The 27,560-nt window shown below is 35.3% G+C and overlaps 1 protein-coding gene across 3 annotated transcripts in view; it reads left to right on the top strand.

The window, feature by feature from the left end:
- Positions 1 to 27,560, top strand: part of SMARCAD1 (SWI/SNF-related, matrix-associated actin-dependent regulator of chromatin, subfamily a, containing DEAD/H box 1) — an 84,682-nt gene that overhangs the window by 32,904 nt on the left and 24,218 nt on the right. For 2 of the 3 annotated variants that reach the window (XM_043870996.1, XM_043870995.1), the window contains exons 4-10: positions 4,108 to 4,279; positions 7,251 to 7,317; positions 12,121 to 12,252; positions 14,397 to 14,500; positions 20,445 to 20,546; positions 21,540 to 21,621; positions 22,922 to 23,313. In XM_043870996.1, the coding sequence (XP_043726931.1) occupies positions 4,108 to 4,279; positions 7,251 to 7,317; positions 12,121 to 12,252; positions 14,397 to 14,500; positions 20,445 to 20,546; positions 21,540 to 21,621; positions 22,922 to 23,313 (1,051 nt within the window). The remainder of the gene's footprint in view (positions 1 to 4,107; positions 4,280 to 7,250; positions 7,318 to 12,120; positions 12,253 to 14,396; positions 14,501 to 20,444; positions 20,547 to 21,539; positions 21,622 to 22,921; positions 23,314 to 27,560) is intronic. The other variant, XM_043870997.1, reaches the window with a different exon arrangement.

The raw sequence follows: 27,560 nt of genomic DNA, 5'->3' as shown, positions 1-27,560 counted from the left end.
AGCTATTCCAAATCTTAAAAGATGATGCTGTGAAAGTGCCGCACTCAATATGCCAGCAAATTTGGAAAACTCAGCAGTGATCACAGGACTGGAAAAGATAAGCAATCTATAGATTCAATGCAATCCCTATCAAGCTACCAACGGTATTTTTCACAGAACTAGAACAAATAATTTCACAATTTGTATGGAAATACAAAAAACCTCGAACAGCCAAAGTAATCTTGAGAAAGAAGAATGGAACTGGAGGAATCAACCTGCCTGACCTCAGACTATACTACAAAGCCACAGTCATCAAGACAGTATGGTACTGGCACAAAGACAGTTTTCATTCCAATCCCAAAGAAAGGCATTGCCAAAGAATGCTCAAACTACTGCACAGTTGCACTGATCTCACATGCTAATAAAGTAATGCTCAAAATTCTTCAAGCCAGGCTTCAACAATATGTAAACTGTGAACTTCCAGATGTTCAAGCTGGTTTTAGAAAAGGCAGAAGAACCAGAGATCAAATTGCCAACATCTGCTGGATCATCAAAAAAGCAAGAGAGTTCCAAAAAACCTCTTACTGCTATATTGTCTATGCCAAAGCCTTTGACTATGTGAATCACAATAAACTGTGGACAATTCTGAAAGAGATGGGAATACCAGACCACCTGCCCCGCCTCTTGAGAAATCTGTATGCAAGTCAAGAAGCAACAGTTAAAAATGGAACAATAGACTGATTCCAAATTGGGAAAGGGGTATGTCAAGGCTGTATATCGTCATCCTACTTACTTAACTCATATGCAGAGTACATCATGAGAAATGCTGGGCTAGAGGAAGCACAAGCTGGAATCAAGATTGCTGGGAGAAATATCAGTAACCTCAGATATGCAGATGACACCACCCTTATGGCAGAAACTGAAGAAGAACTAAAGGGCCTCTTGATGAAAGTGAAAGGAGAGTGAAAAAGTTGGCTTAAAACTCAACATTCAGAAAACTAAAATCATGGCATCCAGTCCCATCACTCTATGGCAAATAGATGGGGAAACAGTATAACAGTGTCATACTTTATTTTTGGGGTCTCCAAAATCACTGCAGATAGTGACTGCAGCCATGAAATTAAAAGACACTTACTCCTTGGAAGAAAAGTTACGACCAACCTAGACAGTATATTAAAAAGCAGAGATATTACTTTTTCAGCAAAGGTCTGTCTAGTCAAGACTATAGTTTTCCAGTAGTCATGTATGGATGTGAGAGTTGGACTATAAAGAATGCTGAACACCAAGAATTGATGCTTTTGATCTGAGATGTTGGAGAAGACTCTTGAGATTCTCTTGGAATGCAAGAAGATCCAGCCAGTCCATCCTAAAGGAAATCAGTTTTGAATATTCATTTGAAAGGACTGATGTGGAAGCTGAAACTTCAATACTTTGGTCACCTGATGCAAAGAGCTGACTCATTTGAAAAGAGCCTGATTGTGGGAAAGATTGAAGGCGGGAGGAGAAGGTAAGGACAGAGGGTGAGATGATTGGATGGCATCAATGACTCAGTGGATATAAGTTTGAGTAAACTCCAGGAGTTGGTGATGGACAGGGAGGCCTGGCGTGCTGCAGTCCATGCAGTCGCAAAGAGTTGGACCTGACTGAGGGACAGCTGAACAGATAGAGATAGTAGAAACTCTGCCAATTAATTGATCGAAGTCTCTCCAGAAACATTAATAGATAAGAAGGAGCTGAAAATAGAGTCCTTGATAATACTGGAATTCAAAAAAGTAAAAAAAGGAAGAAAGCCTTCTATACAGATTAAGGACAGGCTAAGAGGTAAAGGGAAAATCAGAAGTAATGATACTGCAATACCCATGGATGAGGGTTGGGGGTGGGGCTGCATTTTCAAAGAACAACAGTGTTTTGAAACCACAGAAGAACAGAAAACTAATGAAAGATTTAGGGGTTTTGTTGTTGTTTTAAATCACATTTGACATTTTAGAGGATATTATTGCCCTTAGAACCATTACTGAGGCAGTGGGGCAGAAGATACATAACAGTAAGTTGAGAACCATATAAGAGATGAGGAAATAAAAATGCAATCTTGAACACATAGGATTGAAGGGAAGAGCTTAAAGAGATAGTAGACAGTTAATTCCTGTAGACATTAGGCCTGGAATCACTTAGCTGGGAGAGTGTGTGTAAACAGAAGGGAATAAATAACTTGATCTGAGACCAGATAAAAGAACACAAAATGGTCATTCTTGTTCTTTGAGATTTTTTCTTTTATTTTTAAAGCTTTGGTCGTACTCAAATAATAATTAATGAATATGTATATATACAACCTACATTTAATAATTGTTACTATTTTCCCATTGCATTATTTTTTTTTATTAGCTGAAGTATTTTAAAGTAAATAATAGATACCCCAACACTTCTCCCCTTAGTACTTGCTATGTATCCCACTTACATAAATACTACTATCAGTGAGCAGTTCTCTACATCATAGAATCCCCAGTTTATATTTAGATTTCATGTGTTTTGTAGCTAGTTTTTCAAATCAGAATCCAAATAAGGAACATTGACTGTCCTGACTCTTAATTAACTATCCTTTGATCTTAAAATAGTACACTGCCCTCCTCTCTTTTTAAAGCATTTTGACTTACTGAAGAAATCGAGTCTTTAGACAAAACAGACTTTTCTGGTTGCTTCTTCATGATTGTACTGAATTTATTTCTTTGTCTTTTATATCTCCTATAAATTGGACATTAAGTCGAAGGCTTGATAAGATTCATTGTCAGCATGAAAACTTCCTACATCAAGAGGCACATGAGTTTGTCCCACAGAATGGTGGTGAATCTGATCACTAGTTTAAGGGTGTGATGGTCAGACATCACATTTAAAGGACATTTAAAGTGGTTATACAGTGCAAAAATTGTAAAAGGATTCCAACCTGAAAGTTTCATTTTCTCAGTGAACTCAGGGAAAAACCAGTTAGGGAGTGAATGTAGTAAGTCAGAGTGAAAATTTAGAGTTGAGTATGTAAGAAATGAGAAATCTGAGTGTAATGGAAAGGGAGATACGTGTAATTGTCTTCATTAAAGGAAGAGATTTATTTAATCTTGTTACTTTAGAGAAGTTTTTTAGAGCAAGATTCAAGAAGTCAACCCAGAAGTTTGTTAAAATACATACTTCTGGTCCTTCACAGTCCATTTTTATATGTTTCAGGAGATTCTTCGGCATAACTGGTATCCTAACAGGTGCAGCTGAACTAAGTAAAGAGAAGTTACTAAAATGCAGGTCCTGGATGTGTGTCTAAAAGAGCTGTCCGAGAACAGAATTAGCTGCATAGCAAAGTCTGCATTCTCTCGCACTGGGAATATACTTGACTATATTTTTATCTCTGATCTCTATAACTTCTACCCACTTGTTAATACTTCTGCTTTCTGATCTTCAGAATGCTTACTGTGGTAGAAAATCAAAATTTCAAAATGAATTCTATTGTTTGGGAGAAACATGAATGAAATTTGGCTCACAGTGTCTTTTATATAAGATAAACATATGAACTGAAATGTAATGAGATTAAAGTTAGTCGCTGTTGGATGAAGCCTTGTGTAAAACAAATGCTCCCTGTCTGTTAAAGAAGCGTTTTGTTCTTGGTTGACAGTCTAATATTGAATGGACCATATTGATTTTAACATTTTGATTCTGATCACCTAGTAGACCATGAAAATCCTTTTATATTTCTATTAGTGTATGCATGATAACTTTTCAGGAACAACATGACAACACCCATCTTTTATTCAGAGTACAGGTAAAAAAAGTAGGAAAGAGAAGATGGGTATGCAGTGGATGAGTATATTAACAAAATGGTTCAAGTTTTTGCTGTTCTTTTCTATCCTAGCCCAGAGAATTTGAAATATGTTCAAAGTATGCTGACTTTCAGAATGTAGATTTATATGCACAACTGTACTGAAGTGGAAAAAAAAACAACTTGTTTTATTCTTTGATAGATACAGATTACGTTTATTATTGAAAAGAACTGCAGATGTATTTTATATGTACATGTATATACACCTATAATGAGATAACATTAGTAATACATTAAAATACTGCTTTTTTTCCCTCCAAAAATATTTTTAGTTCTGAGCCATCTGAAGATGAGGAGTCCCAAGGCCTTCCTACCATGGCCACTAGAAATAATAATGATATTTCAGAATTGGAAGACCTCTCGGAATTGGAAGACCTTAAAGATGCTAAACTTCAGACCCTGAAGGAACTTTTTCCACAAAGAAGTGACAGTGATTTACTTAAGGTTATACCCCTTTCTAGAAATTGGTTATTACAGCTGTAATGATGCTTAAAATGTCTCCTGTATCCAGTGCTGTATTCAGTAGATAGTCATTTTTCTAAAAATATCTTATGTTTGAAGATAATTCATTTAATAATAAAGGCAGATGCCAGAGATTTACTCGTTGAATCTTACATTAGGTGAGGTTTATTCACCTATAAGTAATATAATAACTTGAGCCTCTCTGTATCTCACATAGGTTGTGAAGGTTTTTGAGTTTGAATGGTTCTGAAATGGGGATAACCCTCTTCTCACAAGAAACATAGAAATATCCAGAGGCTTTTTTCCTTATTTTCCCCGTAATGACAAGGAGTTGCTTTTCACATTTAGTGCCATGTGACCAGGGATGCTAAACACGCTACAGTACCAAGAACACTCCCGTGTAACAGAGAGGAGTTCTGCCAATGGCACCCTTGCTGAGAAATACTGATTGAACTATAGAAATAAAATAAGTGGCTGTAGTTTTACTGTTACAGTTATCTCTCTCTCTTTTTATAAGAGGAAATAAAAACTTACCGTTCAATTAAGTTGTAGATAGAAAATAAACCTCTGAATATTAGTAAATAGTTTATCCCTAGCTCTGCCACTTAGTATTTGAACGAGTTTCGGGGAATCATTTAATTACAGGTTCATAGGTTTTTCACCTTTGTTTTTATCACCACCATCCCTAGCATCTCTCCCCCAAGCTAAGCCATGGAAGGCACCATATCTCTATGGGCTCGGCAGGGAACTTTGAAGTGGTGGGTATTGATTGGCACATACCCTTTTTAAGAGAGGTAGCTGCTGCTTAGCTTTAATAGGATATGACCATGTGAAATCAGTGACGGCCTGTTTTTATCAGATAATTCAGATTTTCAAATAAAGCTAAAAGGCTGAATTTTTATTTGGTGTTGATCATCAGCTTAAGAGCTTTATTGAGATATAGTTTAAATCTGTAAAGATCACCTGATTTTTTGGATTTTAGCATATTTACAGAGTTGTGCACCCATCACCGTAATCTAATTTTAAAACATTTTAATCATTCCAAAAAGAAACCTTGTACCTATTAGCAGTCACTTCCCATCTCCCTTCCGTAGCCAACCACTAATCTCTGTCTCTATAGATTTGCCAGTTATGGACATTTCATGTCAGTGGGAACATATCATACGTGTTTTTTTCTCTTTTTTGATCATACAGCATTTAGGACCTTTGTTTCCCCAAGGAGGGATTGAACCAGTGCCTCCTGCAGTGGAAGCACAGGCTTAACCCCTGGACCACCAGGAAAATCCCAGTGTGATCTTTTATAACTGACTTCCTGTGCTTAGTATACAGTTTTGAAGTTCATTCATGTTGTATCATATTTCATTCCTTTTATGGTAACTAAAGAAAGACAAAACCAAAAATACCATTCAAGTCAAACAGAACATGTCTGAAACAGAAGTGATCTAGGCCTGCTAGTTTGAACTCTTTCAAGTTTATATTATTTCCTTTGTTCTCTGATATATTTAATATGAATCTTTCTTTTTTCCCCAAATCATTCTGATAACCTTCCTACTGTTAGCTAAGTGAAACTTGAATGGTATCTTGAGTCTACTTTTCCCCTGCAAGTAGTGTCACTTGCTTCCTGATGGGTTTTTTCCCCCATAGGAAAGGAAGGAAAGAATGTAGCTCTAGTAGCAACACTGAAAGTATTGGAAAGAACATTCAACATAATAAACATGGTGGAGTATTAAAATATTCAGCATAAATCGCAGTTTAAAAATACTTTAGCTTGAGTACCAATTTTTCATGTAGTTCAAGGGGATTTATTCCCTATAGAAGCATTTATCTCTAATTTTATAATTACAATGGTAAGGTTGAATTGCTACATAAACTTTGTGTGTTTATTTCACTAGTATTTGAAATTTGGGGAATTTAGCATAGCACTTGCTCCAAAGCAAAGCACTCCCTTGAACTAACCTGGATTTCAAGTGATCTCCCATCATTTTAAAAGATTTAAAGATAACATTTATAAATTACTCTTCAGAGGCTTTTAGACCCATATGAAATAATTCAAGGAGCTATGAAATATAAACTTAGTCCTACACTTGGTAAGAATATGCTTTGTCTATTTTGAAAATGAGGAAAGGCTTACAAGATATCGGAGGATCCAAGAGGAAGAAAACTAGTATAGAAAAGAACATTATTTTTTTGTTTAGAGGCTTTTAATTTAATACAAAAATAGCTTATTTTTAAAATTAAGATCTTTTTAAAACAAATAACTCATTAGAAGTACAGGAAGCTATGGCAAGAGAAAAGTATGGGAGTTCTGAAATCTGAAAGTGTGAATTATGTAAGCCGTATAGTAATATGTTCTTGAATAAACTCGGGCAGTTTAATTTTTAGCAATTTAGAAATACAGCATATTTCAAGAGTCCTTTATCCCACTTGAGAAGTACTAGATTTAAAAAATAATTCCAGAGCTTATTTTAAATGCCTATCAGTGCCTGTCCTTCCTTCCCTCCCTCCCTTCTCCTCTCCCTCTCTTCCTTTCCCTTCCCTTTTCCTCTCTTTCTCTCTCTGTCTCTCTCTCTCTCTCTCTTAAACACACATACACACCCACCCACCCAGTACCTGGACTCACTCATAGGTAGGAAGTTTTTGAGACTTCAGGGCCCAGTCTTACCATTAAAATAACAAAAACCTTGAGTATACTGTACATATGTTGACTATGTTTTATTTTTTCTTTTATAATGGTGATAATTAAATCCATTAAATTTTAAGATAGATAAATTTAGACTTTTTAGACAAACCAGATATTCTGAAAATTTATCATCTGACTTACTGAACTTAAGCTATTATGTAGCTGGTTCTCCACTTGTTGTATATTTAATATGTTGGTTCTTAAATATTTGGTAAGTTTGTAAAATAATTCTTAAAGTCTTATTTTTAAAACAGTCTCTTCTCATTTTGTTAGTTGATTGACTCAACAAGCACTATGGACGGAGCAATCGCTGCTGCCTTGCTGATGTTCGGCGATGCAGGTAAGCCTGACTTGGTTTCAGGCCATGTTGAAGGTAATACATATCTTCTCATTTTTATTGCTCATCAATTTACCAAGCTTCTTCATGAATTCTTACAGGAACCTTATTAATAGCTTCAGGGGTTTTAGATGAAAACAGTGAAGATTAAGGTTTAAAAAAATAAGAAGGTTAAGGTTAAGTGACTAACTTACCTGAGGTCTTGCAGTAATTTGGGAACTGGACTTTCTAGGTTGTATTTTCTTTACCTCCTCCCAAAAAGGGGGAGGGGACAGTCTCATTGGTAATTTTGCTTGTCCTCTACGATCAAATCTCTTTTAACAGTGAAGTTTTGGGAGATATATGTTCTTTAATAAGTGTCCTTTCTAATTCATTGTAGTTTTACTTACCTAAATGAGAGTCAGGAACTTAAGGAAATGCTAGCCTGTAATCAGCATTCCTTTGTGTACTAACATTTGTGCTATAGTCCAGTTTTAGAATACTAAGTAAATACATTTATATAAGCACCTCCAATTTTTTTCAATAAATGTTGCCTAGTTTTTTTTTTGTTATGTACCCAGCAAGTAAAACTAACCTATAATCCCACTACTAAATAAACTAAAAATGAAAGCAAGCCTATATACTATTATATAATAAATACACATTAGATTACAAGATATAATTGTAGTATTGGTTTGCATTTTTAAGAAAAGTCATTTGATCATTTATCATGGATAACTTGTTATTACAATAAAAAATTTATCTAATTACAAAATACCTCCATAACATTCCTCTGTGACACCAGTAGGATTAATTTATTGTTTCTCTACACATGAACATCACCAGATGGTCAATACCAAAGTCATATTGATTATATTCTTTACAGCCAAAGATGAAGAAACTCTATACAGTCAGCAAAAACAAGACCGGGAGCTGACTGTGGCTCAGACCATGAACTTCTTAATGCCAAATTCAGACTTAAATTGAATAAACTAGGGAAAACCACTAGACCATTCAGGTATGACCTAAATCAAATTCCTTACAGTTATACAGTGGAAGTGACAAATAGATTCAAGGGATTAGATCTGATAGAGTGCCTAAAGAACTATGGATGTAGGTTCGTGACATTGTACAGGAGGCAGTGATCAAAACCATCCCCAAGAAAAAGAAATTCAAAAGGCAAAATAGTTGTCTGAAGAGGACTTACAAACAGCTGAGAAAAGAAGAGAAGCAAAGGAAAAAAGGAAAGCTAAACCTATCTGAACACGGAGTTCCCAAAGAATAGCAGGGAGAGATAAGAAAGCTTTCCTAACTGATCAGTGCAAACAAATAGAGGGAAAGAACAGAATGGAAAAAACTAGAGATCTCTTCAAGAAAATAGAGATTACCAAGGGAATATGTTATGCAAAGATGGGCACAAAAAAGGACAGAAATGGTGTGGACCTAACAGAAGCAGAAGATACTAAGAAAAGGTGGCAAGAATACACAAAAAAACTATCCAAAAAAGATCTTAATGACCCAGATAACCATGACAGTGTGATCACTCACCTAGAGCCAAACATTCTAGAGTCCAAAGTCAGGTGGGCTTTAGGTAGCATCACTATGAACAAAGCTAATGGAGGTGATGGAATTTCACCTGAGCTATTTCAAATCCTAAAAGATGATGCTGTGAAACTGGAACACTCAATATGCCAGCAAAATTGGAGAACTCATCAGTGGCCACAGGACTGGAAAAGGTCAGTTTTCATTTCAGTACCAAAGAACGGCAATGCCAAAGATTGTTCAAACTGCTGCACAATTGCATTCATCTCACGTGCTAGCAAGGTAGTGCTCAAAATTCTGCAAGCAAGGCTTCAACAGTACATGAACCAAGAACTTCCAGATGTTCAAGCTGGATTTAGAAAAGGCAGAGGATTCAGAGATCAAATTGCCAACATCTGTTGGATCATAGAGAAAGCAAAAGAATTCGAGAAAAATACATACTTCTGTTTTATTGACTACGCTAAAGCCTTTGACTGTGTGGATCACAACAAACTGTGGAAAATTCCTAAAGAGATGGGAATCCCAGACCCCCTTACCTGCCTCCTGAGAAATCTGTATGCAGGTCAAGAAGCAACAGTTAAAACTGTATATGGAACAACAGACTGGTTCCAAATTGGGAAAGGAGTACATCAAGGCTGTATATTGTCACCCTGCTTATTTAAGTTATATGCAGAGTACATCATGCAGAATGCCGGGGTTGTTGAAGCACAAGCTGGAATCAAGACTGCGGGAAATATCAGTAACCTCAGATAGACAAATGACATCACCGTTATGGCAGAAAGCGAAAAGGAACTAAGGAGCCTCTTGATGAAAGTGAAAGAGTAGAGTGAAAATGCTGGCTTAAAACTTAGCATTCAGAAAACTGAAATGGCATCCAGTCCCATCACTTCATGGCAAATAGATGGGGATACAATGGAAACAGTAAGACTTTATTTTCCTGGGCTCCAAAATCACTGCAGATGGTGACTGCAGCCATGATATTAAAAGACGCTTGCTCTTTGGAAGAAAAGCTGTGACCCACCTAGACAGCATATTAAAAAGCAGGGACATTACTTTGTCAACAAAGATCCGTCTAGTCAAAGCTATGGTTTTTCCATTAGTCATGTAAAGCTGTGAGAGCTGGATAGTAAAGAAAGCTAAGTGCCAAAGATTTGATGCTTTTGAACTGTGGTGTTGGAGAAGACTCTTGAGAGCCCCTTGGACTGCAAGGAGATCCAACCAGTCCATGCTAAAGGAGATCAGTCCTTAGTATTCATTGCTAAGAATGATGCTGAAGCTGTAATACTTTGGCCACCTGATGCAAAGAACTGACTCATTAGAAAAGACCCTGATGCTGGGAAAGATTGAAGGCGGGAGGAGAAGGGAATAACAGAGATGAGATGGTTGAGTGGCATCACCGACTTGATGGACATGAGTTGAGCAAGCTCCGTGAGTTGGTGATGGACAGGGAAGCCTGGCGTGCTGCAATCCATGCAATCACACGACTGAGTGACTGATCTGACTATTAATTAGCATTGATGTTTACATTATTTCATTACTACAGTACAAAAGAAAGTAGCTTTACAAGTAAACCTTTCTGTTTTTATTTCTGTAGCCTAAACTTGAAACCAGGATGCTGAGTCAAAGGTCACGCACATTTTGAAATATAATATGTACTTCAGTGTTAATTTTAAAGGTTATACCAATTTATGATTTCATTAGCAGTGTGAATATGTATCCATATTCCTAAGTGGATTTTTTTTTATTTATATACAAAAATAGAAAATACCATAATATGTTTTCATGGGTCTGTTTTCTTTCTTCTGCAGTTATCTAACTCATATTAACCCCCTGCTTGGATTCCAAAGATGATATTACTTTATCAACATGAAATTTTTTAATTTATTTTTTTATTGACGTATAATTGCTTTACAGAATTTTGTTCTTTTCTGTCAAACCACAACATTAATCTACTATAGGTATACGTACATCCCCTCCCTTTTGAACTTCCCTCCCATTTCCCTCCCCATCCCACCCCTCTAGGTTGGTACAGAGCCCCTGTTTGAGTTTCTTAGCCATACAGGAAATTCTCGTTGGCTATCTAATTTACATATGGTAGTATAAGTTTCCCTGTTACTCTTTCCACACATCTCACCCTCTCCTTCCCTCTCCTCATGTCCACAAGTCTATTCTCTGTTTCTCCATTGCTGCCCTGTAAGTAAATTCTTCAGTACCATTTTTTTAGGTTCCATATATATATGTGTTAGAATACAATACTTAGCTTTCTCTTTCTGCCTTACTTCACTCTGTATAATAGGTTCTAGGTTCATCCACCTCATTAGAACTGACCCAGAGGTGTTCCTTTTTATGGCAGAGTAATATTCTGTTTTCCACATGAAATATTTTAAATCTCTTTTTCACCAGTTTGAGCAAGAGAATGGTATTGTGTGGTGTGTGGCTGCTACCCAAAGTGAATATTAAGATTCTTCCTTTTCTTTTACTTACTGGCTGTGTAACCTTGGGCGGTGTTCCCTAAGTTTTCTCTTTCAGTAGCAGTAAAATAGTATAGTAATAGTAGGAAATTCTTAGGTTGTTATGAAACAATGATAGTTATTGCAAATTTCTTACTATAGTGAGTGGCGGATAGTAAGTACATAGTACATATTAACATTTATGTTCTTAAGGGCCATCTGATACTAGAAATGGTACAAGAGAAAGTTGTGTCTTCATTACTATATCCTACTGTAAAAATTTTGAAAAATTGTAGACCCTGTTAACATTTGTTGAGTTGCTAAATGGGTTTGGGAAATTTTACATATTCTTTCTTGTCCTCATAATATCTCATATTTCAAAATCTTTCTAGTGAAAACTTTGTTAAATAACTATTCCACAGCAATGTGTGGTCTTTTTTGGTCTTGAGCAATTTGTATTATTCAGCTTTATTCATTAAACAAATACTTAGTTTGTATCTACTACTGGATGCCAGATGCTATTTTAGGCATGGAGGGTACATGCTGAAACAAAATGGACAAAACCTCTGCCCACATGTAGTTTACAGGACTTATTAAAGTTGAACTTTAGTGGAGTTGTTTTACTTGTCATTGTTGTACTAGACTTTGATATTATTTCTTTTTCTTGAAGATATTGTCAAATGGCAAATTATAAGGAAAGAAGAAATTAAGGTTTTCTTGTTTTTTTTAAGTAAACTTCCGTGCTTCTTCTTAGAATGGATAGTCATATCAATCATCTTCGGTATAGTACACTCTTGAGGTAATGTATAGAATGACAGCTTTGTCTCACCAACAGAGGGTCTTTTTAAATGCCTTGGACAGTTCTATAAATCTACAAAGAGTCTCCAAATTCTGATGTTGGACATTGGTTTTACCACAAAATACAGTCTTTTATATGCAGTATCATCCTGCATATTAAACAATAAAGGTATGTTCTTTACATTGCCTTCTGAATGTTTTCATTTATGAATACTATGTTATAAAGACAAAAATATGTATCCAAAGTTTTTACCCTACTTTAAATGGTAAAAATATGATTTTACTGATGTCGTCAGGAATCTAGCTAGTTCTTCTACCTCTGTATGTTTGTACTTAGTCGCTCAGTCGTGTCCAACTCTCTGCAGCCCCATGGACTGGGGCTCCCCAGTCTCCTCTGTCCATGGGATTCCCCAGCAAAAATACTGGAATAGGTTGCTGTTCCCCTCTCCAGGGTATCTTCCCAACCCTGGATCAAACCTGGGTCCCCTGCATTGCAGGCAGATTTTTTGCCATCTGAGCTACTAGGGAAGCCCCAGTTCTCTATATATGTGTCAGTATAAGAGTAGGTAAAAACATTTTTATGTGACTATGGTTCTGGTTTTTTTTGCTGTTTTGTAACCATATTTATTTCTAAAAGTCTACTCAGTTCTTTATAACAGTGTATTCTGACTTGCCTAATAGCTTATTGACATGCACTTAAATGCTTAGGTAAAAATTTTTATGTATGAGTAAGTAATCATTCTCCCTCAGTTTGGTAAGTAAATTCCTGGAAAAAGAATTGTTGAACTGAAAGACACACGCATGTAAAATTCTGTGGTGTGTTATTTAGATTGCCTTCCAGATAGGCTATAACAGTGTATAATGTTTTAATGTGACTGCCCGCAGTATGCCATGACTTCCTTTTACTACTCCTTTTAATCTTAGGATGGAAAAAAGCGTACTGTATTTTCCCTGTCTTTAGTTATTAATGATGTTGATCATCTTTTTTCTTTCTTTTTCCCCTATTGAATTGCCTGTTAGTGTTCTTTGTTCATATTTTCTTTTTTGCAGTTTCATGTTTTACTTTTTATGTTTTAAATATACTTTTCTGGTTTTTTTTTTTTTAAGAAAGGATTAAACATACCTAGGTGACATGGTGTAATCACCTAGTTTGAAACTCTTAGTATTAGAATGGTAGTCATTAGTAATATGCCTGATTACTAGACATGACTGAGCTTCTGAACTGAACTGAATGGTAGTCACTTAACCCCAGCAAATATGTGGGTGATAATAGAATGGATGCCGGCAGTTAGTTGGTGTATGCAAAATGCACGTTTACTTTATGAAATAAAGGGGGAAAAATTTAAGCATGCATACTTAAAGCATGTAATTATTATACATTGAAATGTTGATTGCATTCAATTTGGTTGTAGTCATATTATGACATTTTCGTGCTTATAGCTTAAAAGCTGTTGTGTCTGTACTTATTTTGAATATTCCTACAACTTTTATTTCTAACTGCATAGTTAGGGTACTGATACAATTAATACTGAAATCTTAAACCTTTGTAAGCTTTTAGCAAACACTTTCATACAAGTACTGCAGTATGTCTCTGGAATTTGCTCTCTGAAAGTGAAGGTACTGAAGAAGTATATGAATGTATACAAAGTAAAACATAAGTAACATAGCTTTTCCAAATCATGTAAATTGAGTTTTTCTATCAGTCGTGACAGAATGGGCACATTTCCTGTTACTGTCATACAACACTCTTGTGTTGTGCTGTCTTGTTTTTAGGTTAAAAGCATTCATCTCTTGATTTCTGTTTCTCAGTTCCTCCTAATTGGTAAAATGAGTATATATTTACTTGGTAGATTTGTTGTGGAAAGTAAATGAAACAGCAGTTTATAAAAGCCCCTGCAAAGCCTGGTACATAATAGATACTTAATTATTGACAGTTATTTGATGTTATTCAGATAAGCTGATGGGCTCAATTTTTTTCACTACTGAACATTCAGTCATTGAGGAGAATCTCTTCTTTCTACTATAGAATTACTTGTCAATTCAAAGATATATATCATTAACATTAAATAATGTGATAGTTTATAAATATGTATAGTATTACAGTGATTTCTACTTTTGAAACTCTGAAAAGGATCCCTCTTTATTTTTCCTTCAATGCAGTTAGCATTTATTGAATGTATGTCATATGTCAAAGAAATAATATTGTCCTGATATCAAGAGACCTGTCTATTAAGTGTAGTTTGCCCTTATTTTTACATTAATGATTCTTATACTATATCGATGTGAACTTTGCACGTCCTTGTCTTGTTTTAGAAGGTGGTGGACCCAGGAAAAGAAAATTATCTTCTTCTTCAGAGCCATTCGAGGAAGATGAATTTAATGATGATCAATCTATGAAAAAGAAGAGACTGGACCATGTGAGTTACATTTGAATTGCAGCATCAAAATTAGCTGCTTATGCACAGGCTGTGTTGAATCTGAATATACTAAAAATACACCTCAATGAATCAGTCTTGTCTCTCACAGCAGTATTAATTGCTTATCTCTGAGTTATAAAACTGATTTTAAAAATATTCTAGTGGTGTGGTAAAGTAACTTTTGGGAAGAATATACTTTAAATTTTATCTTGTAAAATGTATATGTATATACATGTGATTGTACAACGCTTACATAAAACAGCTGTCATTAGCACCAGCACCATTTCAAACTCCTCAGTGACAGCTACTTATAATTCCTGTAGACGACTCCTTTGATGTTTAACTGCTTATCTAAATATAATAGTAGTTATGCTTTTACTGGGTTATTATAGTTTTCTGTTAACTTTTACTTTATGGAATAGATCTACTAAGAGGCCTCCCAATGAATCTAGACATACTCCTCCGTGTCTGCATTCATGACAGCACAATTTCCTTTTGGCAATCAAAGTCAGTCACCCCAGTTAACACAGTAACCCCTTTCTTTGCCTCATTTAGTCTCCACCCTAATTTAATGGGACAGCTGTTGTGTCCCTCCATAGAAGTATTCTTTCCTTGGTAGGAAGTAAAAATTCTGAGTTTTAGGTTTGAATAACCACTAGTATAAGAGATTAGGCCCACAGTTTATAAACCTACGTATAATGGCCATGGAAGAAATAGTATCATATTTATTGATGGCTGCTTCAAAGCATTCACTTTGCTTTTACGTCTGTTGAGTAGCACGTTAGCCTTATAGGGTGCTATCAACAAATTCACATTCTAAATTTCATTAAGTGATACCACTGCTCTGTAAGCCTGCTGCGTCTAGGCATTGAGACACATGGTAAGATCAGGGAATTTCATTGGGCATGAATCCCTTGGTGTACTTTTCTTTCAGTGAAATTGGCTCCCCTGGTCAGAAGCATTGATTGCTGTGTCAGAGTGTGATTAAGCTTTTTATATATCTGCATGTGATGCCATTGGATTCCTAGGGGCGCTGTAACAAAGGACCACAAACTGAGTGGCTTAAACAACAGAAATATATTGTCTCACAGTTCTGGAAGCTAGAAGTCCAAGATCAAGATATCAGAAGGGTTGCTTCCTTCTAAAGGCTGTTCCGTCCCTCTGTGACTGGCTTCTGGTGGTTTGCTGGCAGTCTTTGATGTTCCTTGACCTGTAGAACTCTGCCTTATCCTTACAGAGTATGCTCCCTATGTGCTTGTCTATCTCCAGATTTCCTCTTCTTCATTGGATTAGGGCCCACCCTAATGACCTCATTTTAACTTGATTACCTCAGTAATAATTACTTAGAGCCAGTCTTCAGATGAGGTCATATTCTGAGGTACTGGCCATTATTCAACAGAAGACTTTGGAGGGACACAGTTCAGTCTATAACTGCTGTTGCCAAATACAGGTGGGTAGGAAAGGCTAATCCATAACAGTAAATTTCTTATTACTATCCCTTTCATAATGAAAGGGATTAAATGTCATCAACTTGCCACCAGACAGTTGACTGAATCTCCCAAGGAATGGGTCTCACTATCATGGGAATTCATTGTTGGCCTCTGCTCTTGGCAGGTCAAGTCCTCACCAGTAGCCATAGCCAGATAAATCTTGGTGTGAGAAAGTCTTATTGATCTGCATGCGCAGACTGTCTATGTTGCTATGGTCGCTTGTGTATAGACACATTGAGCATGCATCCAAGTGGCTGCAATCTTATTTTGGTTCACAGAATGAATTATCTTGTCCCCATGATTATTAAAAACTCCTATACATTAGACATCCTTTGCTGAGCATTCATATGGGATGCTCTTACCCTTATATTTTGTTCTCAGAAAAACTTCTAAGTTCAATAGTGCACCTCCTCCCCAGACTTCTGGTCACTGATCTTCCACTCTCGTTCTTCTGCTGAGCTACTGTCTGTGATAAATCATTTATCTGTACTTCTGGCCATCTCTTTCTATATAAAATGGACAATAAGTTTTACTACCCAAAGTTGTGTACAGCACTGCTGTCTTAAGTGGAATTTTGTTATATTGTTCACTTTCAGTTGGTTCTAACTAAAAATTATGTAAACTCTTTGTAAAACAAGTTTAAGATTTTTCTCCCACTTTATCTCATCATGAAGAATTTCCCATAGTGCAGTAGATGTTATTGATGGAGGGGCAACAGTAAAGCAGAATTCAGTCACATGGGAGTCTGAGACACCTGTATATGCAGCTTATTTGTGCTTCCTAAACCTGCTTAAGTCCAGTCTCAAATACACCATCACCTTTTCCACTTGAGGATGGGATGCTGCTGCTCACGCTCAGATACAGTCTTGGTAGATCACACACCCAGGTCACATAACAGCTCACGTCTCATGGTCACTTGATACTCCATGTCAACCATTCTGGTCTTGTCAGGACCCCCCCTTTCAAGCCAAGAACTGTTTCACAAAGAGAGATCAGTTTTTCTGTTTTAAAAATGGTAACTTGTTCCAGTGCAGTGAATATATTAGAGAATAATTTGTGTATTACCTGAATTTTGTGTTGTTTCTATACAAGTTTGTCCATGAGAAGCACAAGGTAGATGACTAAGAAAACTGCACCCAGCTGACCTGGGCCACTTCGGAAGGAAGTGAGCATACCTTAGACATCTACTAACTGCCTCATTTTACCATCTTTGTTTTCTCACAAGTGTGTGTTTTGCTCTTCTTTCACATTTGTGAAGTATTCTATTTGAAGGAAGCACTCTTTCAACATCTCAAACATATTTAAACATTGTGGTTCAAAAATGCCAAGCCGGGACTTCCCTGGTTGTCCAGTGGTTAAGACCCCACACTGCCCAAGCCAGGGGACACAGGTCCACTCCCTGGTCGGGAAACTAAGATGCCACATGCCGTGGGATACGGCCAAAAAAAAATAAATACCAGGCAATGTATAAAAAAAGAGAAAGTATTGAGGAGAGGCTTGAAACAAATGTCTGGAAAGAAATGAGAACATGTAGATACAGGCATAAAGGAATCCACATTGTGGACCATCAGAGTGCCACAAATAATGCAAGTATGTGGCTGGGCCACCTTAAAATGCTGTGAAGTCAATAAAAAGAGGCATGAAGAAATGAAAGGGAAAATGATTCAACATCTGGATTAAAGACCAAAGCATGAAGAAATCCGAAACAGCCATTTTCATGTGTACCTTTATATGTGCATAATAACGATCTTAAATGGGAAATTACCATATCCTGCCTTCTCTTAGTGTCAGTAGTGGTTGCTTTAGTATTTTTAAGTGATGTCACAAATTCTGAGGCCATCAGCTGTCACACCAAGTGATGAGTGCAGATGAGGAAACTACAAAAGAATTTTACAGCAGTGGTGCAGCAGTAAACTGACAAGGCAGCTTGTATATTGAATTGAATTCTTAATTTTAGTGAAGTGGATATCTGTTAGTGAACACATGCATCAAAGGACTCAAATCTGAAAGACAGGAAATGTACTCTAGAATTTAAAGCTTTGAAAAGTACCAGTATTGTGATATTCAGCACCAACTCCAGATAGAGATTTGAAGCTGAAGCCAGTGGTAGTTTTGTTATTGGTGTTTAGTCGCCAGTTGTTTGTGTCAACTCTTTTGCAGCCCTATGGACTGGAGCCCACCAGGCTCCTCTACCCATAGGATTTCCCAGGCAAGAATAGTGGGCTGGGTTGCCATTTCCTTCTCCAGGGAATCGTCCCAACCGAGGGATCTAACCCACTTCTCTTGCACTGTCAAGCAGATTCTTTACCACTGAGCCACCAGGGAAGCCCAGTGGTAGTTTATCACTTAACAAACTGAACCTCTTAAGAGAATTGTTCAAGTCAGTCTTGGAGTTCACTATAGCTGTAGCAAAAATGGATGGACCGGCCAAATCTGCATTGATATATTTACCTAATTCTTCTTTGTTATAGAGAATTATTGCAAAAACAGAACCCAAATGAAAACACTTAGCTTTTAAAATTTTTGTAAATCCTCAAGCCTGTCCCTCTATAGAAGCTAAACTCAACCCCAGTGTCTTCTCTTTTGCCTCCAAAAACCACTCTCTGATACAGTGTTTTAGTAAAAATGTGTTAGCAGAATTTATGACTTACTATTTAAAGTGAGCATTTAAGATACTAATTATTGTAATTGAAGGTGAGGATACAAATATGGTTTTAGAATTTTGAGAAACTTAACTTTGGAGTAGTCATTGCCACCATTTTTAGAAGCCTAGACTGATGACAAAAGAGTGTTTGCATTATGTATTGTGGAAAATTTTTCTTCACAGTGACTTGTGATTTTGAAGAACTTGAACCTTCAGAGAAATGTTTTAAATTCACAGCAAGTTGTTGATGTAGGAAAACAGACTGGATTTGAGGAGATAGAAAATGAGGATATTGAAGAGCTAGGGTCCCACCCTGCTTATCTCACCACAAAAGACTTCCTGCTGATACCATGTGGATGTAGATGATGTTGAGGACAGCGACAGTGAAAATCGAAAAGCTGTACCATGACAGATTAGCAGTGTTAACCGGTGTTTTAAACGTTATTGAAAACAATTGTACTGATGTGAAGATACAAATTTGGTTTTAATGCTAAACACAGTAGACTTGTGCATGGCATGCAGTTGAATCTTCAACCTTCCAGGCACTTTTAATATGAGAACAGGAGGCTAGCAAAGTAGCTGAAATTTATTGATTTCATTTATTTGCTTATTTTTTTATTTGCTTAATATTTATATTTTCAGCCATACAGTAGAGATGACACAAGGACAGTGAGGCATGTCTTTCCATTGCCATTCATTTTCAAATAACTCTTCATCTACTATTTCATAGTAACTCATAAGCTATAGCCCTTCCAATGCTAACATTCCAGACAGACTTGAGTTCATATTTATTGGAGTATTTATGCATTTCTTAATCATTTAATGTGTAAAATTGCACTATCCTTTTAAGTTTTCCTTCTTTTTTTCAGTGGGTCACTAATGAAGTTCTTGAACGTGATACCTCTAACACAATTTTTTCAACCCAGTGGCTTTTTATTTTCATGATTTTGCATGGTGCAATAATTTTTGGAAATGGATGTGTCATGTTATAGTGGAACAGACTGTAGTTGTCAGCAGAAGAGGACATGACCTTTCTTTGAAGCCACATGGGTCTCTGCCGTGATTTTCCTGTTGGGGATTGCCAGAGACTTTATGCAGCATCCTCATGAGCCACAGATTCTTTGAGAAGCACTGCGTCTACTCGCTGGTCACAAAACCCAATTGGCAAAGCACTTGCATTGCATCCTGGACCTACTCCAAAGCCTTCTCTTACTCTAGGCCCCATTCCTAACAGTCTTACGGATTCTTCATAAACAGATCAGAGCAGCATACACTGAACTGAAGTGTACCTTGCCTCCAGCATCCCAAGAGGCCAACTAAAGTGTTGTACCTCTTTCTCAGAGGCAGCAATGTCCAGCCATTTATCTTTTGTTTTTTTAAAGTAAAATTTGCAGCATGCTTCAGGTTGGACCCCCATATAATTGATGAAAGTGGGGACCCCAGAATTTGAGGGTGGTAGGCTTCCCAGGTGGCATAGTGGTAACAAATCCACCTACCAATTTTGGGAGATGCAAGAGACATGGGTTCAGTCCCTGGGTTGGGAAGATCCCCTGGAGTAGGACTTGACAACCTGCTCAGTATTCTTGCCTGAAAAATTCAGGGTCTTTGAGTGATCTATAACCAGTAATATTTTTATTCTTAAGATGTAAATTTGTCAACTTTCACATGAACAGAAAGAAGCATTTTTTAATTCTTCTTGATTGAATGTGAAAGCTTTCAAATCAAGTCAAAGTATAAATGTGATTGTCTTAAGACTGTTTTTCCTGATCTCTTAAATTGGTTCTCTTTTTTTTTTTTTTGTCCCCATTAGGGAGAAGAGTCAAATGAATCTGCAGAATCTAGCAGTAACTGGGAAAAGCAGGAAAGTATTGTGTTGAAATTGCAAAAGGAATTTCCCAATTTTGATAAAGAGGTGAGTACTCATGTATAGGTATTTAATCAGTGTGTGCTGTTTGTATTACAAAACAGATAGTCTTTGAGGTCAACCACGTGAAAAGCTTAGAGTGATTTTTGCATTTTTCTAATTATATTTAGTTATATTTTATTTAACTCTTTATCAATATTATAAAATATATTTGTATAACTTGTTTACCTTGTTTATTTGCCTCTTTGATACTATAATATCAATGCTATAATGATAACATTGTGTAAGCATAACAAGTATAACTGTAGTAATAGTTGTCAACTCATATATAAAATGCAAAGTCATCTATAATCCCAAGTCACTTCTTTTAGTTTTTTTCATATTCTCAACCTTTAGTTTTTCGTAAAGAATTTTAAAGTATAATAATGCATTTTAGTGCCTTGATATTCCATAATCTTTGGTTTATTTGCTAGATAGTAAAAATACTTTCTGATTCAGTAAAGACCCATGCCAAGCATGCCATTCCTAAAAGAGCCTCTGTTTTATCATATTGTACTTGGAAACACGTTATTTGTTTCACAGTGGGAATACATTTATACCTGTGTTGATTTATTCAAGTATATGCACATCTGCTAAATTCTGATGAGCTAAAGGAAAGTCTTGTTGCTATACTGGTTCTTTACATATGTTCAAATTGGATTTTGAAGTTGTCAATTTATGAAAAAGCTTAACTGCATGTTGAAGTTTAACTGAGCAAACATTTTTTGATATTCTGGTATTCAGAGTACTCCATAGCAAGAGTAGAAATGCAAAAACTGTCAAGCTTCCTTCCCTTTGAAGAAAGACTGTTGTATATTCACAGAAGTGAAATTATATATACAGAAAACATTTGTAAAGAGCAACATAAAAGCAAGTGTGAAATCATCAGATATGAATTCTTTTAAGTTTTTAAGTGATTTATTTTTTAAAGTATAAAACTTTTCTTTTCAACAAGTCGTTAATTCTAGATTTTTAATAAAAAGATCAATGACTTATTTCTAGGAATTAAGGGAAGTACTCAAGGAACATGAATGGATGTACACAGAGGCTTTAGAATCTTTAAAAGTATTTGCAGAAGACCAAGGTAATTATCTGTTCTATATTATTATAGAAAATTCATACTTCCCAATATATTATATTTTAGTATGTAAGAAAATAGTAAACTTATTAGTTAATAGCCAGAGAATGGGATTGCAAGAGATATTGGAAACCAGTTCCCTGTATTCCTTGTAATCATTGTAAGATAGATGTTCTCACCTACACTACATGAATATCAAAAGCATCAGTATCAGAAACTTATAAGGTGAGTGTTGCTGGCATGGAAGAAAGGCACTGATCCCATAGTGGAATATTTTTAACTTTAGGAACTTAAGCGTAGAGAAATAGTGGAGCGAAGTTGAACCACACATGTTTAGTAACATTCTTAAGTAGGAATCAAGTAGACTAGCTCTTAATTGCAAAGCCAGTTTTTTAAAAGCCCAACACAATGGCTGTAGGTTTTTTGTTGTTTTTATTAATGAATTATTTTAGGTAATGCTGTACAGCAGTGCTCTTAATGCACAGAGAATGGTATTGTGTGGAGAAAAGAAAGCCACCAGTATCATCAGTTCTGAGTCCGAAATAAGATTCAGAAAAGGATTATGAATGTGAAGAAATGTGAAGAAATTCAATTTATTGTTCTTATTTTTTAATATATGTACAAAAATGAATGTATTTAAATGTGCAAGTCTCAAAGCTATTTGAGTAAGTAAAACATTCTAGATAATAAAATAATGGTTATAGATTAATTGTTCATATTTCTTACCAGTATGTAAAATAAATGGACCTTCAATCACAGACATCTTAGAAATCCATGGAATATAATAGATTAATCAGTGATAAAGTGGTGGTGCTTTTTAATAGTATATTTAAATGACTTTTAGTAAAGATGAACCTAGAATAGTGGAGATGGGTGATGGGGAAATTAATTATAAAATGGATAGTTTTAATTTAGGATGAGCATTGTTTTTCTAACACCATCTGTTTTGGCCTGGGGGTGGGACTGCTAAATACCATCATGGGGTCTTATGTATATGCAGCTGCCATTTATATTCTCAGGATCTTTGATAGAAAATGAGGATTTATATTTAATTCATTTTAAGAAAGAAGTTATCACCTGTTTTTGAAACTAATATTTCAATTCTTTGTATAATTTCAAGTTCTACTTCAGTATTTCTCTTTAAGGAAAATCAAGATTTAACAATAAATTGTGATTGAATTCTGTATTGAAAAACACATGAATATCGTTGTAAATATTTTTCTTATATGAAATCTTTAAGTCTTATATCTTTATATTTAATTTATATCTTTCTAATATAGTTATTTTTGTCTCTTTTTGTACTCAGATATGCAATATGCTTCACCGAGTGAGTTTCCAAATGGAAAAGAGGTTTCTTCAAGAAATCAAAATTATCCTAAAAATGCAGCTAAAACAAAACTCAAACAGAAATGCTCCATGAAACCACAAAATGGTTTTAACAAGAAACGTAAAAAAAATGTATTTAATCCTAAAAGAGTTATTGAAGACTCTGAATATGATTCAGGTTCTGATGTCGGTAGTTCGCTAGACGAGGACTATAGTAGTGGTGAAGAAGTGATGGAGGATGGCTATAAAGGTAAAATCCTTCACTTCCTTCAAGATGCTTCAATTGGTGAACTTACTTTGATTCCTCAGTGTTCTCAGAAAAAGGCTCAGAAGATAACAGAACTCCGGCCCTTTAATAGTTGGGAAGCTCTGGTAAGGCTACATTTTTTTCCCTGTGTGTGTGTATGTGTGTGTTTTCACTGTACCGTTCATAGTCAAGGTGTCTTCAGCCCAGGGAAGCATAGATGGGGTGGCCTTATCCTGTGTAGAGTCAAACATTACTTACCATTCTAAGCCAATAGTATTTCAAATAGTGTCATATGACCTAATTTTGAATGAATTAGGGGGTGATTTTCCTGAAAAACCCCAAGCTGATTGGCTGGGCATACTGTCACTCATTTTTTTGCATAGAAACTTGGTTCATTTAACTGCAGAAGAAGAAATTAGAGCTTACCATTAAGGAAGGAGTTGTTTGCTAGCCTGTTCTGATCTGTTACTGCTGAGACACCATGCAGAAAGCAAGAATGTGGCAGAAATTTTACAACTACTTGAAGAGCAATAGCAACATCCAGGGGAGCTCCATGATTCAAAATGCCAGCCTAAGTGTTTTATACTTCACCACAAAAGAAGCAGTTGTTTATTTTCTTTTTCTTTTAAAAGTGACAGCTCAATCTCTAACATGCTTTTCTTGGTTAAACAACGCGGCCATTTTATGGAGTGTAGCAGGCTGCAGCGTTTTTAAGTGGAAAGATAGAAAAGTGTGTGGAAGCCTAGAATTCAAGCGTTAGGTGAAGGGAAGGCATAAGCATTGGTAAGTACACTTTGCATGATCATTCTCTGGGATTTCGTTTCCTATAAACAAGTTTTATCTAAAATACCTGTATTTTGAGTTTTATAAATGTCAACAGTCAGCAAATCTTAATTCATACAGAGAAAAATAAGAACTCTTGTCTTTTAAATTTTGCTTTATCTTTTATGAAAATGTGGGCTTTTCGAACATGAATTTTAAACAAGCCCTGCTGTGAAAGCAATATGGATGATTTTTTAATAGCTCTAGAATATAAAGTAACTCTTGATGCTTTATAAAGTTTTAAGTTTTATTAACTTAGGGAGTTAAGTTGCTTTGTGATTAATTTTGTTCTTGGTCAAATCTGTGTGAACCTAAGTTCCTTTGATGAGTATCTTGAAGTGGCAGTGGGGGAAGGTCCCTGAACAATGGCTGTAAATAGCATTTTTTGAAAAATTAAAATACTTGAAAAATAAAGAAACAACATTACTAATATTCTGTGACTTTGAAAATAAATAAATAAAGAGATTCATTTTGCCTAAAGCTTTTGCTTTTACGGAGAACATCTGTCAAAGCAGGCCCTTTCAAACTTGTTTGGCTTTGCCTAAGTGATTTATTTGTTAAAGTATTTGCTGAAGGGCTTTCTTGTTCTTCTTTTCTTCCTTTTCTTTCTTTTAATCTTGAATGGTCTCCTATGTTGTTGCAGAGTTGGGTTGCTCAGGCTTGTTGGGATTCTGATTTATTTAATAAGGAATGCAGTTATCTGCGCCAGTATTTTAGTCACTGTAACCACTTGCCCACATATCTTACAGTAAAAGTAAATTATACCAGAGTGATATGTCCCAGATGCTTTTAAAATATTCAGCAACTTAGCATGTAGAAAGCATATTTCCCCTACTAATTAATTGGCATAGTTTAAATTAGTCTTGACATGAATTTAGAGATTATCTACTTAAACCTCCTAAAGCGTCTTGCCCCCTTTCTTAGAGTTGAATACAGAAACTGTTTTCACTAGCCATTAATCTTATGTTGATTATTTTATATAGCAGTTAAAAAGCAAACTTGGCCACTTGAGTTTAGCATATACAGTGCTTTAGTAAAAAAAAAAAAGTTGGTAAATGTAACTTTTGGGAAAAGTTAGTAAATGTTAGTAAAAGTAAATGTAACTTTTGGGAAATGAACAGTTAATATTAGCAAGTCAGTGTGTATGAGCTTTGTGTTTTAATTTGTTTAGGACTTTAAGCTTCTCCTTTCAATTACTTTAGAATTTTGAATGAGACTAGTTTAAAGAGCAATTTAACGTCTTAAAGTTATTAAAGGAAAGTCAATATTATGTACATTTTGGTAAAAAAAAAAGAAAATGCATATGTTATAGTTTACTCCTTCCCTATTAATCAGAGAGGCTTGCTAACACACCTGTGAGCTACTTCAAAAAGAAGCAAAAGAAATAGCATTTACCTTTGTTTTCATAACTACTATTTTTAGAAATTCCTATGAGAATTGTTTGAAATTTTAATTATGTCCCTCAGTCATACTTAAGTGAAAATTACAAGGCATTATGTATATTAAGAGCAGTATACAAATGTCTAGTAAACTAGACTTTATTGTTGAAGCTTATTTTAGTCTTAAGGATTGGAAAATTTGGCAGAACTTTAAAAACTCATTAGATATTTCATTACAGTGCAAACTGAGCCAATAAATCGAGTATACATATATTTTAATTATGATTTTTTGCCAAGATGACAGCCTCCATAACGTTTATGGGTTAAATGTAATCATTAGTATTTCATTGTCTTATTTTATTATAAAATTAATTTGAATGTGCAAATTATCTTAGTGTCTTTAAAACAAAAGTTGTAAAGTTGAACAATATGATATGACTTTGTCAGAGAAGTACACTTTTAAAAAATACTCTGAGATATTCTAGTCACCTCATTTTACATGAGGAAAATTATGTTTTTTTAACAAAATAAGTGCATTATGTGAGGGTATTTAGGTTTGCAGCTTTATATCTTTTTTAAAAATCAAAATCTAGATTGTCAAATTATCCTCATAGTTTTTCCATTTCTCTTATTTTTCTGCTTAATAGCAGTAAAGTATGTGCTTATGGTGAGAAGCCACGTCGTTAAATCATGTAGACTTTGGGAATATAACCAGCCAAAATGTTATTAGTTTAAAAGCATGTACTGTTAATGTGGTAAATTTGGGGTTTTTATTGGCAGATTTCACACATTTGATGGCACCAGTTCATCCATCACTTACTGAATTTTTATTTAGCTTTGTGCAAAGTAAGGTGGAGATACTATTATGTCTATGATAATCTTACATGTTGCACATTTATACTTTAATCAGAACGGTAGTGTATACTGATCAACTGAAAATTGATGAGTAGCTAACTCTATGTAAATAACTCAACCTAAAACGTTTTCATGTATGCATTTACTTCCGTAACATTTAGAGCAGTATAAATGCAGTTCTCTTTGACTGTTAACCAAGCAAACAAGGTTTAGCTCATGTGGAAACGCCAAGCTGCTCATTGTGCTGCTCCCACCCTCTAGTAACTTACACTACAAGTTTTCTTTTGCTTTGTTTTCCTGGTGGTTGTTGTAAAATGTCTGTGAATTTGTCACTCGATGCATTGTAACGTGTACTACTTCCTGATAGCGTGGCTTCAGTAAAATGAGTAAGATTGCTGTATTCAGGCTTTGTTTTCATTTGTATAAGTTTGATAAATATTTATTTTGGAAATTACATATGCATTTGAGTACTTTGTAAGCTGCTGTCCCACTTTTTATGCAGGTGGGGAATTAAATCTGCTTTGAAATGGTTTTCCCCTTCCTAGAGAAATTCAGCTACCAGTGCTGTAAGAGCGACACGTGGTGGCAGGAGATAGGTACTTCCATTTGTGACTATTTTAGAAACATTAAAGGCCTTAAAGGGATACTTATTAATCAAAGAGATGGTAATCAGGGCCATGTTGATGTTTTTTTTTTTTCATGAAGTTATCCAATTAAGTATCAATTACTTTTACTTTCCCTCTGAAAGAAATAGCTTTATCCTTTTTTTTTTTTTTTTTTAAGAATTTTTGTCTAAAATTGAAACAGTACATGCAAGAAGAAAAAAGAAAGTCAAGTTTAGCCAAAATTCTACCAAATATAGTTGCCACTTAAGATTTATTGAGTATCCATCTGTTTATGTGTATGTTTGTATATTTCACATTATGTAATTAGGGTCATATTTTTATGCTAATCAATAACTTTAGATTTCTTAGTAGATCCTGCTTTTACAGAGTACTTTGTATTTCTTAAATCTTGTTTTAGTGAAGCCAAGTAACTTACAGGATTGTTAAATGCTTTTTGTCTTCAGAGCAGTGACATAACAGTAGCTTTCTTACACCTTTTCTTAAGGGGAGATGCCCATCTCCCCTGCCTCCACACACACTTGATGAAAATATTTTGAAATTGAAATTAAATGTTGGATTTTAATGTTTATTATTTATGCATATATTTAGATAAACAGGTTAAATAATTCTACAGCCTTGTTCTCCCTGAAAATCCATATCCATCCGCTTCCTAGCTCATTTCTTGTACTGCAAGTAATTGCTTCCACATCT

Source organism: Cervus elaphus, chromosome 17 (assembly GCF_910594005.1).
Source record: "Cervus elaphus chromosome 17, mCerEla1.1, whole genome shotgun sequence".
Taxonomy (NCBI): Eukaryota; Metazoa; Chordata; class Mammalia; order Artiodactyla; family Cervidae; genus Cervus; species Cervus elaphus.
This window is presented reverse-complemented; position numbering and strand designations above follow the sequence as displayed.